This window comes from Leptonychotes weddellii, chromosome 9 (genome assembly GCF_054177405.1).
Source record: "Leptonychotes weddellii isolate Sample4059 chromosome 9, ASM5417740v2, whole genome shotgun sequence".
Lineage (NCBI taxonomy): Eukaryota > Metazoa > Chordata > Mammalia > Carnivora > Phocidae > Leptonychotes > Leptonychotes weddellii.
In genome coordinates, this window is record NC_138377.1 from 79,742,026 (window position 1) to 79,757,064 (window position 15,039).

At 41.0% G+C, this 15,039-nt stretch overlaps 1 protein-coding gene across 2 annotated transcripts in view; it reads right to left on the reverse strand.

Moving 5' to 3' along the window:
- FBN1 (fibrillin 1) overlaps positions 1-15,039 on the reverse strand; it is a 218,550-nt gene that overhangs the window by 27,404 nt on the left and 176,107 nt on the right. For both annotated transcript variants that reach the window (XM_081831045.1, XM_081831044.1), the window contains 7 exons: positions 14,235-14,360; positions 11,247-11,369; positions 7,441-7,566; positions 5,323-5,439; positions 4,358-4,486; positions 3,578-3,697; positions 1,076-1,201 (listed from right to left, as the gene is read on the reverse strand). In XM_081831045.1, coding sequence (XP_081687171.1) covers positions 1,076-1,201; positions 3,578-3,697; positions 4,358-4,486; positions 5,323-5,439; positions 7,441-7,566; positions 11,247-11,369; positions 14,235-14,360 — 867 coding nt within the window. The remainder of the gene's footprint in view (positions 1-1,075; positions 1,202-3,577; positions 3,698-4,357; positions 4,487-5,322; positions 5,440-7,440; positions 7,567-11,246; positions 11,370-14,234; positions 14,361-15,039) is intronic.

Here is a 15,039-nt window from a genome sequence, read left to right on the forward strand (position 1 = left end):
GGGAGGATGGGTTAGCCTGGTGGTGGGTATTGAGGAGGGCACATTCTGCATGGAGCACTGGGTGTTATGCACAAACAATGAATCATGGAACACTTCATCTAAAACTAATGATGTAATGTATGGGGATTAACATAAGAATAAAAATAAATAAATAAATAAAAATAAAATGAGGAAATTGAACTTCCAAAGGATCCAATGATTTGCCCTAGGCTACAGATGGCAGATCTGAGACCCCAAACCCAATTTTTGGAATCTGAAATGATATCCATTGCCTTTTATTTAGTAATACAGTACCAAACCAAACCAAAACAAAATAACCAAGAAAAAAAAAACCTGAACAAGAAATGACAAACAACAGAACACAGAGGTAGAGGGGAGAAATATGTGTGTCTGTGTGGGGTTTTTTGTTCTAAATTCATTAAGCTAGTATGTATAAATGGATAGACACACATCATTGCATTGTTTACTAAAATCTAAACAGTTTTCTGGGATATAATATATTGTGTTAGGCTTAAGTTCAGGCTTTTTTTTTTTTAAGTTCACGAGTATTAGTCCTGAAAACAGACTATGTCCCAGCAAGAGTCCAGGTCAGTTCAAATTTATTTTTCTGTTTTCTTAGAAAATTTGTCATGTAAGGGATGGGCACTATATCCTGGAAGCATATGGATTAACCTTTTTCTGACCGAGAGTCTAGATTTTGGCCCACATTTGTACCGAGTTACTTCTTCAGAGGCAGAGACCATGGAGCTGAACTGTCCCCAGGCTTTGCAGTAGTCAGTGGCTCATGGCTGATCCCGCACTGACTGACCTATCAGCATCTGTGTTCTTAGGGGGAGAGAGAGGTTTAAGTGCCAGGGCAGTTGTTATACAAGCAACCAGAACTTGATGGATGAGTTTTCAACCTTAAAAGTAAAAATGAACTTTCTGACATATGGTAATCATTAGACGTCTGGGTGAATGAAAACTCTCCATCTTCTCTTTCACAAAGAATCAAAGCTTTGCCATGTTTAAGAAAATGAAACCACAACAAATAAACACAGAGTAATGAAAGTCTAAAGCCTTCAAAGGCAGTTACCTTGGCATCTTCTCCCAGTGGAGGACAAGGAGAACCCATCCGGACACAGACATTTGAAGCTGCCTTCAGTGTTACTGCATGTGCCCAAGGCACAGATTTCTGGCTCTTCCACACACTCATCAATATCTAAAAGAATTACATGTGTCAAAATCAAAACACAATGGAGACACCATCAAATACTGAATGCAAAGTGTGGAAGTACAGAGTGCAACTGAGTTTCAAAACCCTCCCAATAATGAAGATTTTTCCTGGGTCATTATGCTGTCAGTGGACTTCTAAGCTCTGATATCTTTTTAAAAAGTAATCTTGAAAATTCTTGTTGTAAAAAGGGAATCTGCAAGTGCCTTCTAAGGGATACAATGAGAAACATCTCTTACCTAGACTCAGGTGCCTGGCTAATTAGAAAAGGTAATTTTCTACCACCCTAAGCTAGGAAAGAAACAAGAAACTCCAGGGTCTGACTTCACCACTGCATAGGAAGCAGAAGCTTGAAATTTTAATCGTGTTGACAATAAGTTAGTAAGAGATCCAGGTCTTTGAAACAAAAATTTATTCCCCTCCATCCATCCGCAGTGCTTTCCCCAACACCCTGTGCTATAGCCCTAAAACTATGAATTTTACAAGAATAATAACACCTATGAAAATAATCTTGTGCAGTGTAAACTAAAGATATCACAGAAGATGGGGTTCCTTCCTAACTCTCATTTGCAGGTTAGTTTTTCTCAAGACACAAAAATGTCTTTCTTGTAGAAGCTAGTTTTTCTTTCATCATATAGATAATAGGAATTTGATACACTTATAATTGTGATGTTTCCTTTAGCATATTAATATACATTAACCCTAGGAAGGGCTGATTAAAGATGGTCTACACTGAAGTTTGAATGGCTTGGGTAACCATATGCCCTAGTTTTCCTAGGAGAGTCCTAGCTTATGCTTATTGTCCCGGCCTTATTATTAATAGCGTCCTCCTTAAAACTGTCTTGGTTTGATCAATAAATACATGATCACCCTATGTATGGGAAAAGTATGGCACTCTTTCTTTTATCTATCTTTTCCTCTGATTTTCAGCAGGAATTTGTAGTAAAAAAGAGGTAAGTCTTGATTCCGAGCCATGTTATTTTTATGGAAATACCTTTTTTTCCCCAACAAAACATGTATCTCTTATATCATGGGGCTCTTTATTTTACATTTGTGCAAAGAGTTCTACCTACATCAAGATGTATTTGTATTATATGAGTTCCCTCCAACAAGGTTCAACTAAGAGGAAGTTAGGAAATTAATTCCATTATCTTGACAATATTGTAAATACCACACAATAGGTATGTGCAACTCAAAGTGATTATCTTCCTGTTTAGGGCAAAACCAGTCTCTTCATCACTCTTATGTTATTACAATGCCTTTATAATTGCATCATGTTGCTTGTGGTGTATTAACGCATCTGAGCTGCTGCTGATGACTGAATGACTCCATTCCCACGTGCCCTCCTCTCCCACATCCAAACTTTTCTTAAGAGAAAGGCCAACTTTTATAAAAATGCTCAAGTATTTCTTTTCGTTGTTGTTTTTGTCATTGTCGTTAGGATTCTTTCTCTTATGGTAGAAATTAACCTATAGGTGGTGACTTCATAAGGATAGGGACAAGGATGGCGGAATGGGCACATTATTCAGTATTCGGGAAGTCATTTTTCTGTCTATACATTTCCATTCTGTTCATCTTAGGGGAATTCTGCATTACTCATGGAGTAAATAAGGCTGATCTTCAGTAAAAGTAAAATAACACTTAAAATAATTTGCATGTAGGCCTAATTTTGATAAACTGTTTCCATTTAGAATATTATCACTTGACTATGATTTAAATTGGATATATAATAAAATTTCCCCATGGTATTAAAAGTGGAGAAAATTCTTACTCATTATGGATTAGATACAGACCTATTTAAACGTGGGAGCATGGACTAGGTGACTTCTTAAAAATCCTTTCAGCCTAGTTATTTATGAAGTTCTGGCAATTAATGTCCTTCATTTAGTTCAATGACATATGTATTGAGGAACGCAGTACTATGAAATTTGCTGAGAATTTATTTGTAGTAACACATTTTCACTGCTCTATGGGTCAAAACAACATAGTCAAATTATACAGCCACATTCGTCGAACCTTGAATGTGGTCACTTAAAGATTTTAGCTGGAATCAGGAAGCTATTTGTAGTTGCAACCTATTGGCACTTAAAAATATGTAATCCAGGATTTTTTACAAGTTGCCTAAAAGCACATTGGAAAAGAGTCAGGGCCATATGACCACCCATGTGCACAGAGCAAAACAGTGTCATCAGATATTAGCGTGAGAATTGGATGTTCTTGTCTCATCATCTGAGTGCGAGAACATAAGTCAGACCCTCTGCTCTTGGATTTGTTTCTGATAAAAAAACACCAGCACACCATCATAAAAACTGACTTGGAGAATGCCAGTGCAGTAACGAACACTGACAGTCCTCCCACTCTTACCTTCACACTTGTCATTCTGTAGACTGTATCCAGGGGGACAAATGCATCTGTAGGACCCGTCCAAGTTTTGACAGGTGCCTGGTGCACATTTTCCAGGTTCTAGAAGACATTCGTTGATATCTGCAAAGAAAAGGGAAAAAGAAAGAAGAGGTTCCCATTGGCATGATTTCCATCAAGCAATTAAAATTTCAAGAAACTGGAATCAAATCAAGGAAATACATAAAACTACCATGGAGAAAAATTAACGACTCAATAAAAAGAAGCTCTATCAGCTTTCAGAAGTGTGCAGTAGACCAACCATGTTTTATGTGACCTGTCACAAATTAAGTATTTCCAGGAAAGTGTAGCATGTGAAAAGTCAGTGGGAATGCAGATTTTTGAGCGCACCCAAAGACTGTATAAGAGCTTCCCACAAAGCTATTTTAAAGAAAAAAAATATAAGAAAGCAAATCACAATTGCTTATGGGACAATTTAAGTTTCTGTTAAATTTAACAGTTTAACTGTTCCTGCAAATGCAATAACTTAATTTTAAAACATAACAGAGAAATGTGTCCTCTCTCTCTCTCTCTCTCTCTCTCACACACACACACACACACGCACGCACACACACAGTCTACAGGTAGGATTAGTGAAATTCTCCTCGGATTTTTTCCCCTCGAGGCTTCTGAAGGAAGTATGGTGATAGGGCCTGCAGGATCCTTTCATCTCTGGGAGCATTCTTCGGATGGTACATGGAGGGTACATATAAAAATTACAGCTGCTAATGAGGCCACGCTTACCCACACAGGTCCTGCCATCTGGAGCCACCTCATAGCCCTCATTGCATCGACACTGGAAGGACCCCACTGTGTTGATGCATTGGCCATTTCTGCAAAGGTTCCCATTGCCAGTTGCACATTCATCAACATCTGCCAAAAAAATATCCTTTGATATATTCCAAAGAAAATGTCAAAATTCCAGCAATGATCAAAACCTTTAAAGGGAGAAATACTTCTTCTAAGTTTCAGTGGACTTTGCTGGCACAGCCAGGCATTAAAAATTCCCATAAAGATCTAGTTTCTAACAATACACCTGGCTTTCCTTGCCTATCAAAACTTAACAAGATTACACTATTCTATTAATTAGAGATTGATAATTTATATTAGAACTTTATATGAGTTTCACTTTGATCTTCCTTTATGCTTCATTTTTAAAAGCTAAAACTGAATTCCTAATACACAGTACAGCTGAGGGTATTAAGTATTCTTGTAATTAGAAGTATATACAATTAGCCTCTAGCATGATATACAATTTGGATCATTAATCTCACTTATAAATAACATAGCAGGTTTTATAGGGAGGATTTTATAGATTCAATAATTGACTTCTTTCAAGCAAGGGTCTAGTGAAACATTGAGACAAGTAGGTCCACATAATTCCTGAATTATGAAATTTCCATACAAAAAATCACTTTTGTATGTTTTAAGACGTCACTGTTTCAATTTATTTAAAAATGTATTGAATTCACAGCACGGTACATATAAAAATTATAGCTGCTAATGAGGCATTTTAATAAAAGTCATGGCTGTAGTTAGTCTATTTGACATTTACTTAGGACATTATATTTGACAACTCCTTTAACTAAGTGTTATGCATTAGAGGGCATGTATTTAAGAAAACCGGCCGGCACCCCGGAGAGGCTGCTAATTGCACAGAGCGCACAGGAAGCGGCCTTCCTCCGGCGCCCGCCGGTCTGCAGACGTACCTATGCAGTCGTTGTTGTGGGAAAGGATGAAGCCGTGGTTGCAGCGGCAGTTGAAGGACCCGATGGTGTTGCGGCAAGTTCCATTCCCACAGGCGTCTCGCTCACACTCATTTATGTCTAGTAGGAACAACGGGCACAGAGAAGCATGGCCGTTAACAGAGGAAGAGGTGAGTGGCTACCTGGGGGTTAAGGGCATTGTGGGGTTCACGATGCGTCAGGTGCAGGCTAAGAACATCTTGATCAGTGGCAGCTCCCCGTGAGCCATCAGCACGAGCCGAGGATCTAAACCCTGGGAATAAACCATTTCCTTGGTTGGCATGTGGAAGGAGGCAAGCTAAGGACATGAGAACTGGACAAGAATTATTTTACTCTATTGACTTCTAGAATTCTCCACCCTTGCCACTTTTCTCAAATATTTTCACTTGGAAATGGAAAATTCTGTGCGCCTCTAGGTCTTGATTTGCTGCCACCTTTGGCAAACTTCAGCCTTTAAGATTCTCACTCCAATTTACCAAAAAGCAGTGAGTCACCTAATATTACCCAGACATCAGCAACAAAATAAATCAGGTTTCTAACTCACCTGATATTTTCGACATCCCTTCCTTCTTCCCAGTCCACCCCTAAAAGCCCATGACTAGTCCCACTACTGGTGACTTATCTCACCCTTCCAAACTATGCCAAAGTGATGGCACTTAATGGGGCTCTCCTGATACACCCTTGCATTATTATTTGTCTTTTTATTGGTCTATGACTTTTCTCTTTGACTATTTTATAAAGCTATTTTGGCATCTTTTTTGTCTTTGCACTGCACCACAGCAACTTGCAACTTTCTTATACAGCAGGTTACATTATATCAAGGAGGAAATAAAAAATTAAAATGAAAGAAAGTTGATCCTGCTGGTTAGCGGGAGGGAGTGAGGCAGAACGAGGAGGGTGAGGGCACAGGCAGGGAGATTCTGGGAGTGGAAGACAACACCTCAGGTTAGCCAAATGCAGTGTTCAGAGTTAGGATTTCCTTTCCTTTCAAACTTGGGACATGAAGACGAGTTATCTGTGATCCTAAACCAGAAAGCTCTTGCTGACCCCAAAGTAATCTGATGTGTGTGTGTCTGTGGCTGCAGGACTGCACTCGGATGAATCATGCTGCCAGCAATCAACAGCTGCTGTCTGATTCGTTTTTAGCCAAGCTAGTGAAATTCTTCTGTAGGGCAGGCTCCTTGGTAGAGGGTTCCAGACAATCAAGATGGAAGAGGAAAAAAGACTGTTAGTGCAGGGTGCCACTGCTCTGCCAGGGTAAGCTTCCCAGGAACAAGCAGGGCTCATGATACTCCTTTAATTTAAAACCAGTTATCTGTTCTGAAGAAGACAAAACTTTATAAGAAGGTGCCCTAATGGGTGAACCCAATTACAGCGAAAGCTAAGCTGTTAAAACATAAGATTCTATTGATTCTTCTTTTTTCCAGCTGTGAAACTGAATCATGTTCAGGGAGTGCCCAGAAAACTTAATGGATGGTGCTTGAAAATAGAAAAAGGAAGGAGGAAAAGAGAGAACATGATTGATTAATATTTGGAATTTATTCCAAATCAGCATCCTGATTTAGTACTGAAAGCAAGGGGGAAGAGATTTAAAATCTTGAGCTCTCTTCCCATAGAAACAATGTGTTTTGTTTTGTTTTGTTTTGCCTTTGTGGGATCTGTAAGTTTGCCTTTGAGGATCTGGTACAAACTATAGACGCTTCTCAAAAAATGCTCATATTCAAACACTCAAAAGCTGCACTCTATTCCAGTAAGGCAAACCCACACAGATTTCATAAAATAATAGGCTATTAACATTAATAAAAAATACTTTTTGTCTTAATATTTTTCTCAGTTTTTCCCTTAGTCAGAAGTTTTTCTGACCTCGCAGCCAAATGAATATCAAGGAAGAGGTTTATTATGTTCAGATTGCCAAAGATTAAATACCAAAGGATGTTAATGCTACAGGCCTGCTTGTGTTTTTATTTTACAAACAGCAAAACTAATACTGGAGGCTTAGTATTAACTTTTCTATGTATTCAGATGCAAATGAATTTTTCAACAGGCTATCAATTAAAAATAAAACGATAATCACACACTCACCCAGACACATGGTTTGATCAGCATTTGTTTTAAAACCAGTGTGGCAAAGGCAATAAAAACTTCCAACTGTGTCAATACACTGTCCATGGCTGCAAATATTGGGGATTTCTTGACATTCATTGCGATCTGTGGATAAAAAGTATCGCTAAGTATCTTAGGTAGAGTTTAGGAGACAAAATTGCATTACATAACTTACTTCTAGGTATCATGCTCAGGATTGATCCTAGCTCTAAACCAAGCCAGTAGAACAGACACTGGCATTATATTTATTTTTACCTCAAAATTAGTTAAAACTTACTCTCATTTACTGGGCACATTCAGGGTATGTTAATAATTCATGAAGGGATGGGAAAAATGTTCTGAAAGGTGAGAAAATTTAGAATGGGGAAGAAGAATCCAAACTGGGAGATAATCCGTTTGATTATGTGCCTCAGCAATATCACAGACTGTGGAATGAGTTAAGTATTTTGTCTAGTCAAGTTCTGCTGCCTCAAGTCATGGACCCTTCGTGGCTTCCTTTGGAAATTTGTATCAGCGTCAAACAAATCCCATTGCTAAGATAGGTTTTCCTGATGGACAACCCACACTGTCCCTTGTTCAAGTTTCACTTCATTGTTTTGTCTTACTCCTACAACTTTTTGTTCCATCTTCATGTGTACACATGGCTCCTTTTAGCCCTTGACAATCCTAATGATGTTTCTTTTTATTCATATTCATTCAGAGGAAAGCCCTGTCATCTTGCCTCTGCCAGTCTTTAGGCTCTAAATTATATTTATCATCAACTGAATCTTTGTTGCTCTCCTGAAATCTGATTATCTGAGGGGAAGAATTTATTAGGTGAATCTATGAATGGTATAACCACATGCCTACTTAATGCCTCTAATTTAATTTTTTAAAGCTCTCAAGACTCTACGCTTAGGACATGTGTCATCCGAAGAGCACTGTATCATCCTGGTTTTCCAACTGTCATAAAAGAGAGCCAACAGCAGAATGCCAACTTGAGTGTAGATTCTGTAAAGCACAGCAATTACCCTGCTTCCGTCTGAATCATCCAAACTTGCTGTTGACTTGTCTTGTCTACTGAGCAGACAGCAACTGGGAATGGGCACTTTTTGTGCCCAGAGCAGTTGTGCTCATGCCCGAAGAGATCTGCCCTCTATTTCATGTGCTCAGGCTGCCATTTTTATGACTACCTCCTTCCAATATACAGAACATTAGACTTGATGAATCACCATACAATTGAAAAGTCTCAAGTGAGCTTGAATATATCATCTTAATGGAGAAATTGGGATACAGCAGCTTAGGAGCTATCTAGAAGTGCTTGTTAACCTAACAAATTATGATCATTCCCATTGGAGAAAATGGATTTAAAATGAGCAAACTGGATAGGCAGAAGAAATTTAGTTCCATTGCTAAGCTCTATAAAAGGAGCTGATTTTGAGGAAGGGTGTCTCAGAGCCTACCAGAGTTGGACCAAACCTTGGGTGCCCTCAGGGAGTACTGGATCTCCAAGTATGCAAGGGACTAGGTCTGTCTTCTCTCTGGGGCCCACGGGAAACAGAGTGCACTAAGGATCTTCTTAGAGAAGGAATTAGGAAAATTCTAATTAGGAATTTTCTTTCCCACAGTGCCATTTCATGTTGGTTTTAAGAAAAGGAAACATGGAGCACTTAGAGGTTCTAATGGTAAAATAGAAAGTTACAATTTTAGAGAACTTAATTGTGAAGTTCACTTTGTCTGGAGACCAGAAAACCAGGTTTCTACAAGCACCAGAGTTTGAGCTCCCAGGAAATGATGTCTGAGGCAGAGATAGGAGGTTTAAACACGGTTTCGGGGGGAAAAAAACACAGCAGACAGAGATCATGAGGAAGTGGCAGGGAAGGACATGTCTCTTGCCTTTAGCTGGGCAGGACATTTCAGAAGGGGGCTACATTTGCTCTAGATATACAGCTCCTCAAGTCGGACTAACCTCCTGGGCTTAGATACCTACTCCTTCTCTCAACAATGTGGGTAATATGGCCAGCTGTGATTTGGGGTTTGAAATGATGTACTTATGAATTCAAATAAAAATCTAATGATGGAAAGGAAATTTTGGTTCTTTTCATCTTAAACACAGGGCAAGAGGGGTATTTTTGCAGTGTGCTTGAAAAAATGTCATGCATAGGATAGCATTTGAAGACATTTTAACATATTTTAAAAGACATAAATGAAGATAATTCCAGAGTGAAGTCCTCTGCCCTAGAGGCTGAATAATTGGAAAACTCAAGTACATTCCCTTTCTTCCGAGGATTCCAATGAATGAGGGAAAGTGAGTTTGGCTACAAACAACACTCACTCACTCACAGTACTTATCCCTGGTTAGTGCTGGATGAGTTTTATTTGTGCTGATGTTCTACAAGAAAATATGGCAGGGCTTAAGCTTCAACAGGCCCTAGTTGGACGTGTTGTCTTGATGTATAAATAGCTCGTCCCACTTCTCACCTGAGCGTGAAATGGTGTGAAATGACACGTTCTGTATTATCAGTAATTCCTTATTTTGATTGGAATTATTCTGCCCAGTTTCAAAGAAATATAAATTAAGAGCAAAATGCAGGGAAGTGGTATAAATGCCAAGTTACACTAGGGTATTGTGACTCATATCAGAGACGTCCCCACTTTTCCTGTCCTGTTTTTTTAATACATGGATAACAACTGCTTTGTTGACAAAATGCTAAACACTTGCACATGTTCCTTTAAACCCAACAAAACAAGCCTTGATTCTCAGAGTGAGTTTTTGTTCTGCTATTACACCCTCTTCCCACCAAGGTCTAATAAAACAATGCAAAATACCCTACAGAGAACAGTACACTTCCTACCACTTAATCACTGGTAGGCAAGGAAATCCAAGGAAAATCTGACCACGTTCCCTTGTGTTGTTTCATTCACAAATGCATAAAATATCCAGGAAACTCCTTGGGAAATGAACCATAGCAAAATAACACATTCTTCCTGACCGCCATGCTAAATATACAATGATTTATAATTACTCAAAAACTCACATGAAAATCATTCTGAGGTGTAATTTTGTTTCTGGGCTGAAACACCGGTGTTTTAATTTTGGTGCACTGGCTAGAAGATGCCATCAGATACTTAAAACTTTACCATCCATTTGAGCTAACTCATCCTTCTTATTTCTACCACATCCATGACAAAAGTGAACAATGAAATAATCTATCCTCTAGGGGAAAGCTTCTCATTTTACTGTAGGTGACTTATAGCTAATAAAAGGCTGTTAATGTTTGCTGCCCTCAGTTCTGTTAGATGTTTAGGAGCAAAAGTGGTGCTGTTGGTCCTTTTTGCTTAGTTTATGCAGGTTACTCTTGCTCAGGAGAGGTTCACTGTCTAGAATTGGGGTGTGAGGCTGGAAAGGTGACAACTTCCTGCCCTAAGGGGAATTATGTAAAAGGAAATAAAACAGTATTTGACCCTGAATACTGGTCAGGGGACTGTGTGTGTGTGCACGTGCACGTGCACGTGTGTGCGTGTGCGTGTGTGTATTTGTGGGAAGGGGTGTTTGCAGCAGGGCAGGAGATTGGCAAATATGAAATCTATGTAGGCACAGGATATATTTCTTGTTTTAAAAACATTGCCTCTGTGTTGAGACATTTCAACAATTTTCTTTTTGCTAGTCTAGCTACTAGAACTCAGCAGTCCAAACCATAACTCACGTACTCTTCAACCTGACCTTCTCAAAAATAGCCAGGTACGGGAAGCAGGATGAAGCCCGGCCATTGGCGGGCCCAGGCAGCCGGCAGGGGGCCACTCACCATTGCACTGGCCGGTGGAGGTGAAGCGGTAGCCGGGCTTGCAGTCACAGCGGAAGCTGCCCGCCGTGTTGATGCACTCGGCATTGCGCTGGCACACAGGGCCGTTCTGACACTCGTCGATATCTCCAAGCAGAAGAGAATGTCATTAGGAGGAGAACAGAATGGGGGGTCGAGGTGACGAAGCCTCTCACAGAAAACGGATTTCTACTTTTCTTATTTTGATCAGTTCTACTGAACAGACAAGGGAACACTAGAGACTTATTTTCTAGTTTTCCTGCTTTGCTAATATTTTTCATAAATGTGAGTACTTGGTTTATGACCACATATGGACTCTAATAATGCTATGTCTAAAAAAAAAAGGTCATGAAACTCAGCTGCTAGGATCAGGACTTAGCATGGTCTAGACTAAATATCCTAGGAAATATCACATTTTGCTCAAAGACCCCAGGTTTATGATTCTATCAGGTCACTTTCATCCAGAAGGTTCTAGGTGCTGTAAGCAAGGCATCTCAAGATTTCGTGCACATATGAGTCACTTGGGATCTTGCTGAAAGGCGGATTCTGATTCAGTGTGTCTGGGGAATGGCTTGAGATGCTACATTTCCAATAAGCCTGCAAGTGATGCTGGTGCTGCTGATCCACAGGCAGTGTGTTGAACTACAGGGCTGTAAAGGCTCCTGCTTAAATTACTGCCACATGGCAGTCAAATCGAGGAAACTTAATACAAGCGGCCGCACATAAAACTACTGAGAACAATCCAACTCTCACTATCAAAGAAAAGAATAAATGGGCATTGTGTGCTTCAGAGCTTTGACTATACTCAGGGGGTTATTTGCCTATCTTTTCTTTTCTTTACTTTTCTTTTCAACCAGGTAGCTAAGGTAGTTCAAATTCATGGCATTGTGAAAGTTACTGCATAGTCCAGGCTATGCCAGGGGCACAATACATGTTTCCTGCCCCTGCTCCTATGAAACTATCTAACCCGGGCTAAGTTAGGAAACAGAATAGCCTAGAACACAGGCGGAAGCCGGCTCTTACCACCAGTACTGGGGTTTTACAAAGTGGGCTCAGCCAAAGAAGTTCCCACAAGGGGGCGGCAAATACAGCAACTGATGCCTCACAGGTGTATGCTTTTGTGGCGGGAAACCTCAGGACGACTGTTCATCAGTGGGGGGGTTCTGGCTAATGTGGGGTGGGGTGTGCCTCTCTGGGCAACAGTAGAAGTATGCCTGCCTTGGGTTACAGTGGACCCAAGACCAGCACCACCTCACTGAGCAGGTCTGCCCTGGTCTTACGAGCATACAGAAACATAGAGGTAGCCAGTCTGTGGAGAAGCCAAATGGTATCACAGACAAGCATTTCTATGGAGCATCAGATGACTTGCTTGGGATTATATGCATAGTTGGGGAGAATGGATGCATGGATGTTCCCTAACTCCCTTCTGGAATCCATTCTAATTTCAGTGTTACTGAGGTGTGTATGAAATCGACCTTTGTTTTCTGATTCTGAGAGCTAAGAGTGTGCTGGGAAGTGGTTGACCCTGGATGAAACATTCACCCTGTTGACGTATATCCTGTGAAATGGAACCCAAAAGCTGGAATGCTTTGTAATCTCAATATCCACTGACTGTTACCTCGACAGCAAAGTGCCTTATGTTGGTACAACTGAGGGTTTTCAATCTCAGGTGGATAGCAAGGGCTAGGTTGACTTGGCAGTCATGGGGAGCCATGCCTATAGGTTTGGGATCTCTAAATGGAAGAGAACAAAAGAGGCCCCAGGAAGGGGGCAGGCATCCTAGGCAGGTATGAAAGAGGGAAGACTGGCTATGAGGAAGACAGCCAATGTTAGATTATCTGCTCATCTGCTGTGGGCTCCTTTCTTTTCTGCTGCATCACGCTTCCTCTCCTGCTTCCTCTCCAGACACCTGATCCTTGATGGCCTTCCAAAGCACAGGGGCCAGGGCAAAGGCCTGAGTGACTATCTCCTGAGGAAGGCTCTAAATGGCTCTCACCCCATTCCCTGCCCCCACCAACCACAGCAGGCAGAATCAGGGACTTGCACCCATTTGGCCACAGTAACTGAAAGCCTGGTGAGGCTGGAGAATTTAACAAGCATGTGCTGAGGACCATAACTTTACTCATGGGCTGTGAGTTTGTCCCTAGTTTAGGGAAAAAAAAAAAAGGTTTTTTAACATTAAAATGTTGACATATGTGCTCTAACACATGCTGTAAGGGGTAATAACCCTCTCTGACATGAACAAAAACTCTGCAAGAGGCCCAAAGTTTAAGTATTAAATAGACAATTATTCCAGCTATCCGAGGGCACATGGTATATTTAATAACCAGTAATGTCCCTTTTACTAAAATGTAAAAGTACACTATCTTCCCCAGATGTAGGAAAAATATGAAGTGCTGTGAGGAATGCACAGAATCACAGTACATCCACATGGCAAGGGGAGGTAATTTGAAAATGAAAAAAGGACCACTTGCACACAGGCCAACATTCTTCATATAAAATCGAATTTGCTGTTCTTGCCATTTGGAATTCTCTCATGCATTTGGAATATTTGCATTAACCTTGTTTTCACTTGGGAGTAGCACAGGCTCCGAGTGGAAGAGAGCACTAATTTTGAGATTCAAGTAAAGATGACCGCCCACCACCCATGCTCACTTTCAAGCAGTGTGAAACAAAAGCAATCTGTGTGACACACCCAGGAACTCAAGGCTTTCTTATATCAGCTGGGAAATCTAATACATTGTGTGTCGGGGAGGGGGGTTGGGCAGGGCTGGGGAATGTTCGTCCTGCTTTTTCCACTGGGAGTTAGGGAATTTTTTGCATGAAAAAATGATGTTCCGCATGGTGCCCTACACTACTGCTAGAGCTTGATGGATTTCTGAAATTCCAATGTTGTGAAATTGGCCAAGTCTATGTGGGCAAGTAGCTCGCCAGTTGGCTCATTTCTGGACATGATATAGTAACATCACTTACCTTCACAAACCAACAACTTGTCATTATAGAAGAAGCCCACTGGACATTCACATCTGAAGCTGCCAACCATGTTGATACACACTCCATTTTCACAGACCCCTGGGATCTCCCGGCATTCGTCAATATCTGGAAGCAGAGCAGCCCCACATGAGTGATGGCGTGGTGCATGATCTCTGTGCAGGGTAAATGGGCGCTGAAAGCCAGCAGCTTCTAACTCAGTGTTTACATAAGGTCCAAAACCAAAACAGAGAAAGTGCATGGGTGTTTGGGTGGGGAGGGGGGTGTTAAGGTGGTGGTGATGGAAATGGGGGATGTCAATCAATATCAAATCAAAATAATAAACTGCTTTTCAGACACTCTGTCAGGATTTAGTACCTGGATGTAGTGTCTGTCTTTTTGGTTTTGTTTCAGAACATCAGCTTTGTCCAGGTAGGGGCCATCTTGGTACCCACTGGGCACTATGTACCAGATGAGTAGAATAATGGGACCTTTGAGAATAAGTGGCCTCTCTGCCCAAAGTGTGCAGTGGGGTTTGGCTAGCATGGGAAAGGAGAGCTGGTGAAGCACAGAGGAGCCCATGGTCATAGACGACTTGGATCTTTCAAATTCCCCTTCAACACCCCCTTCCTCCTCTACGTGGCTTTGAGAAGTGGGTAAGTTAGGTCTGAGAGTGTAAGCTGGGCCCATGGTGACTGTGGGGGCCAGCACTGAGGAAGGACTGTTCTGTTGCCACAGATTGTGGCTTCCGAAGGCCAGGGGCTGGGGCTGGCTGTGACACCACGGTTTTACCGGTCCCTAGCATGCC